Consider the following 6,181-nt stretch of genomic DNA (forward strand, 5'->3'; position numbering starts at 1 on the left):
ACAGGGAATATTTATAATCAAATAATACATATATACAACAACTCTACTTAAATTGTAATACAATGTGGCATTTAACAATTTTATCTTCAGTACCAACCTCTCCCTCCAACATCTAATATTCTGTCATTTAACATTAATATTTTTTCCATTTCCAATTCTACTACCACTTCCATCCAAAAAAGAATTTTTTATAAAATAGAACTTTAAACCATACTTATATTTCAATGTTCTGACTGTTTGATACCGAAATAAATAACTAGCATTAATATCTGGCAATTTAGCATAATATTATAATGAATTGTGGTAAGGTAAAATAAATATTTCAAATCTGAAACATAATACGAATATTACTTCAACACTAACTTGTGAAGGAAGTAAATTCAACTTTATCCATTTAATTTAAACTGTTAATTTGATTAAGAAGAAAAACCCATTTGGATGCTATGCAATACATTAATATATTTTAAATCAATTCTCTCAGCTTCCAATAATATCTCATTGGTGATACAACTCGAATTTAGGCTTTCGACATTTTTCTAAAATAAAAAAATCGCATGGAAGTAATTGTAACATTGATATATGTTAACACACACTTAATCTAATAACATAGAACTGTTCGATATGTATTAGATGCTAACACTGCAACTTATCAAAAGGTATATGTTTCTGTTGAATACTAAGTCTTCAATAACAATCCAATGTGTATATTTCTGCCACAAGGAATTCACTTGAAAAATTGTACATATAATTTCAGAACTCAATCATAAATATAATATGGGCCGCTTCTTAATTTTTCCCCGTCCTCTCATCCTACCTCTTATCTTCTGTTACCTGGCCATATGGTATTTTCTTTCTATCTCAATATTTGATTCCAAATACATATGTTAGCTTATACAGTCAAAGAGTAAACAGTTACCTGGTTGTGATAATATATCTATCAGAAGTACACACTATATAATATATAAATTAAACTACACATGGATTAAACCCCATTCTACCTATGCAATGACACAGTTGCAAAATTCCTGATGAGAACACCAATTAATACATCATTAATAGTATAGCGAATTAAACAAAATCATGATGTAATATGACTAAAATTAGTATAAATGGGATTCTGTGATGATATGGATCTTACAGAAAATGCAATTCTATAATAAGTGCATACTGAATTAAGTTTCAGCTAATAGCCTCTGAACGATAATTTTTTTCTATTATGTTCTATTTCTGCTTCTCAGTTTCTAATTAAGCCCGACATAAGTACGATAATCAAATATATATCATTCCGTGTTAACTATATTCATATTTCTTATAGATGTCTTATAAATTTATAACATTGAAGGAATGCTTATCATAGGTACTTCCAACTCAATTTTACCTAGCTGCTTCTGCAAAACTTCTCTTACCAGTGTTGGATTCTGGGAATCAATAGATGCAAACCAGTATACCAGCAAAACAACAAATCAGCATATAATTAGACCAATTAGATGGAATTGGTAAGGCATCTATAGGGATAGTTTTGTATGTTAATAAAACTATTCTCACCCTTTAGTTATTCTTTCTATAATGATATGTAAGAACAACAGTTTTAGAGGTTTCTAACGTATAATTGTACTTATACCTTAGATCCAATCCAATCAATAATTTGTTTATACTATCCTAACTATGTCTCAATCTGGTACACAGTCTATCCCAACTGATGTTCCTCTATCCAAGGATACATACACCCTGTTGGTTTCGAATCTGCGCTCACAATCGACACTGTCACTATTGAATATTCTCTCTAACCATCGGCTTACTGTTATAGACTAACTTTTATTGTTATGCCATATTTTATTCAATAATCTTAATCTCCATGTCACCTTTACCTTAGATGTCCATTTTCATTATCTCAACTCAACTACAACTACTTCAACTACCATTACTTTAATTATCAACACTTTTACTATTACCTGCAACATTCATCCTCATTACCTTACGCCATCACCGTCTTAATACCTTCCCTAACAAACATCACCGACCGGGAAAAACTTTTTCATTTTGTGAGCGAGAAGAAAAGTTTAATCTTTTCAGGGTGAATAACGAATTACAAGAATATTAAAAAGAATATTTCACTTTGGCTTAGAATTGAGATATCAGCTTTGGTGGAGTTTGATGGCCTTATGAAACAGAGCCTGACATCATTGGATCGTGGCATTGCCACGATTATCTGGTCTGGTTATGACAATGAATGGTTCTATAAGTAATACACATCGACATCACAACAAAGATTTATATCCATTTTAATATACACATATAATATATCTCCAGTACAAACTTAATTAGTATTTTTTCTAGGATGTTTGAGTTCTAATACAAATTTAGGATAATAATAATATAATGGCTGACATATGTTAAAATTACGCAAATTCAATGTTTTAATATTTATCCAGGTCCTCTGTAGTTTCATCCACTGGTGGAACATTTTTACATTAGGCAACTGGGTATAGAAGTTGTTCAAAATGTTTCGAGATGTAACATTATAATAGAGACCAAGTATCATCAATAGAAATTTCTTATTATCAATAACAAACAAATCTAAGTCAATATTACCAAATTTCGAACGTTGCTTCATATCTTTATTTTGATCATATTTTGAACATTCCTTCAATTTCTCAAACTTAAATAATGATTTAAAGAATTTAAAACTGGTATCCTCAGTGGCCTTAAATGAAACAGTTGCATAATTACTGAAATTCGACTGAACAAGTTCCCTTAGATATTCGTCGTATGGCTGCTCCCATAATGTTGGAGCTTTATGAAGTGACCCATTATAGAAATACCAAAAGATGTCGAACTTATGTTGCTTTAGATATCTCCACTTAACGTTATAAGTATTTACCATCATTCTGAAATCATGAGCTTCATTCACTTCAAAAGTATTCCCAGAAGTCATAAAATCACAGTATCCAGATAGATTTGCCTTAAATAACTCTTTCATTGAAGAACTTTGTTCAACAAAATGGAGTGTTCTTTCCAGTAGACCTGATTTCTTCAATTGTATAACTTCAGCTGAAAACATTTCATCAGTCATAGCCATTTTCATAAAAGCAAAACAGCTAATACCTAGTTGCTTTACAGTGAATTTCTTCTTCCAACAATAACAGGGATCTCCAATATAAGTACAATCAGAACAAGATTTAGAATTATAAAGAACAAAATCAAAGTAGGATTGTTCAACTCCATCTGCAATCAAGGCTGACTTATACATACCATCAATTCCTAAGAAATCATAAAGATCACTTGCATCGTCAAATTTTGCATGGAACTCTTCTTTCAAGTCAGGTTTAGATTCAGTTTTCTTTATTTCATTATGAGGCCTCTTACTTGGGTGAATCGTTCTATTCGCTCTTGTAAGAATAAGTTTTCTCTTTTTAGCTAAATTTCCAAAATTCAATTTAATATTATCACTCCTTTTCTCTATCACTTTATTCACTTTTCCATTCTTCTTACCAAAAATATCCAACCACCAATAATTATTATTCAAAAATTGATATGAACCACAACAAGAGTTATGCTCAAATGCATTTGTCAGGCCATAAAAGTTACTCATTTGGCTCACGATACACTTGGAATTGATGGAGAATTCATCTCTACATGCTTCATTCCACAGTGTAATACATGCACCATCTCCTCTAATTCTACCAGCAGTCTGGATATATTCATGAATTCGAGGAAGATAGTCAACCAAAATAACATATTTCAGTTCCGGAATATTAATACCTTCTGAAACCAACTTAGTTCCAACAAGAACTTTTTTTTCTTTATTCTTCTTGAATCTGTTGAATGAATTGGTTTTTTCTTCAGATGTTAATTTTCCATGAACATAACAAGAAGAAATATTGTTATTAACCAAATTTTCATTTATAATCTCCACCATTTCCCTTTCCTTACAAACAAGAATGATTTTGGGATTATCAATACTCTTAATAATTCCTTCAACCAATTGCAAAGTCAAAGTAATGGATTCAGATCTGTCTTTAGTAAGAATGAATTCCTTATCTATTCTACTTAAAGGAACATTCTTAACAAAATTATACCAAAAAATGTTCTTGTCATCAGTAGCATCGTATGTCAATTCTTGTTTATATCCTAAAAATTTAGTGACATCTCCCATCATATTTTCACCAGCAGTACCAGACAGGAGTATAACCTTCCATGCTTTGTCAAAACATATATTAGAAATATTGTAAAATGAATTCATTCGATATTCCTGTTCGCAAACAAGATTGTGAGCTTCATCAATTACCATCATACCTAGTATAGTATTTTGAAAAATGTCATACCAATTATTGATTAAATTCAAGAACTGTTCTTTTCCGAAGTCATGAAAAGTTCCAAAATAAACGTCACAGGTAAGTTCTGATTCACCACAAAATCCACGATTGCGCAGAATATCTTTAACTTCACCAATTTTCAAAGTACCAGACAGCTTAAAACGATCCATAATATCGTCTAGAAGACAGCTATATGGCACAAATACAAAAGAAACAAAATGCTTATTCCTTTTATTAGTTGATATTATATTCAAAGGTATTTCAAATATAACTGTTTTACCAAAGCCAGGAAGAGCATACACTGGAATAATATCAGAGGAACCAAAACAAACATCAACACAAAGTTCCATCTGTTCTGGTTTAATCTTAAATGAGTCTCCATAAATTTCGTCACATTTAGCAATAATGCCTTTCATGTTACCACTTACTAGGAAATTAGGCTTCTCTTTATTTAATTTTACATCTTTAGGAACCAAATTTGAAACTTCATATCCAAGACCCAGTAATTTTATCCAGGATTTGGAAATGAAATATCCATATATTGTTGCTGTGGTATTTTGATATCCTGCCATACCGGTAGAATTAACACTATACCTCTGGATGTCTGTCGACAAAAAATGACCAGCCTGCCTTGCAGCCGCTGGATCAATACGCATACCAGTATCATCGACAGATAACTCATATCTTTGAATACCAATAATTGCATGTCTTAAGGCCCTAAAATTAAAGCGTAAGTTTTCAAGTTCGCATGAAGGATAGTGTTTAATAAGGAAACTAAACTTATTATAATCGATCAAAGTCCGTATAATCGGATCAACAAATAAATAAGATTCTAAAACCTGAAAAGTGAATTCATTATCATTTAAATCTTGTTGAGGTGTGAAATTAATAACGTTTGGATCCAAGTTACTTTCGGAACTTATTTCATTTAGTAAATCACGATTCATAACGTAGTTCATCTCATTAGTATGCTTACGCATAATTGGGGATAGAACCAAAATAGCATATATAATATAGTCTGAAGTCAACTCATCGACGACCTTGCATATAGGAATACGGGATTTATTTTTTGAATAAGTAGTAATGAGCTCAACTGTTTTATCAACAGGATTAATGAACAGATTTCTTTCATTACCAGCAAACTTAAGTACTCTCATTTCTGGAAACCTATATGGACCACCAGATGAAATGTATATCATCAACATTAAACAAGTTAGACGATCGACAATAAGATTAATTATTCTATTATTATCATCTTCAGTATAGGAACAAATTGTTGAAATAACTGATATCTGAGTATCTCAATTAAACAAATCAGTAATACTTATCATTGGCTGATCTCTGCTTTCAAAGGGAACACATTTGGGGGATTTGATTGTCATTTCTGCCACCACAGATATATCTATAAGATCTTTGTAATAATGGCCTAGATCTTCTAACTTACTATCGAACAAATTTTTTGCGTCGCTATAAAGATCAACTAAATATTCTTTTTGAAATGACTTACCATCTAACAAATATTTCCCAGGACCTAAAGGTATAAAGGAATGTCCAGGAATATCTGTTATTTCTTTAAGCAGATTCTTATAAGTATCTTTAATTAAACAGTAGGCTTTGCTTTGTTCAGATTTGATAGAAGACGTGAATAATTTTAACGTACTTGAAATATTCTTTAATCGAACACTACGGAATAGAGTTGCATAAGCCGTCCAACATTTCAAGGAATCTAAGATATACCGAAACTTCAAGTATGATATAGTAGGAGGTAACTTCTCAGACGGTTTATTCCAATCAAAACAGGATAGACGAATTATCAGATTTAGGTATCCCCTATATTTTTCTTCATCAGTAATAATAGCATAAAA

General features: G+C 31.1%; 1 protein-coding gene and 1 further gene across 1 annotated transcript, besides 2 other annotated features; both read right to left on the reverse strand.

The window, feature by feature from the left end:
* Positions 1–123, reverse strand: Kpol_177p1 (uncharacterized protein; the record flags this gene model as incomplete). The annotated part of the gene is made up of 1 exon (XM_001642161.1): positions 1–123. A coding segment is annotated over one exon (123 nt), but the record flags the coding sequence as incomplete, so codon positions are not given.
* A 2,194-nt stretch (positions 124–2,317) lies between these two features.
* Positions 2,318–5,617: a sequence feature (similar to hypothetical protein; correction of possible frameshift sequencing error).
* Kpol_177p2 lies at positions 2,318–6,181 on the reverse strand (the record flags this gene model as incomplete).
* Positions 5,621–6,181: a sequence feature (similar to hypothetical protein; correction of possible frameshift sequencing error).

The sequence above is a fragment of the Vanderwaltozyma polyspora genome, genomic scaffold (assembly GCF_000150035.1).
Source record: "Vanderwaltozyma polyspora DSM 70294 KpolScaffold177 genomic scaffold, whole genome shotgun sequence".
NCBI lineage: Eukaryota > Fungi > Ascomycota > Saccharomycetes > Saccharomycetales > Saccharomycetaceae > Vanderwaltozyma > Vanderwaltozyma polyspora.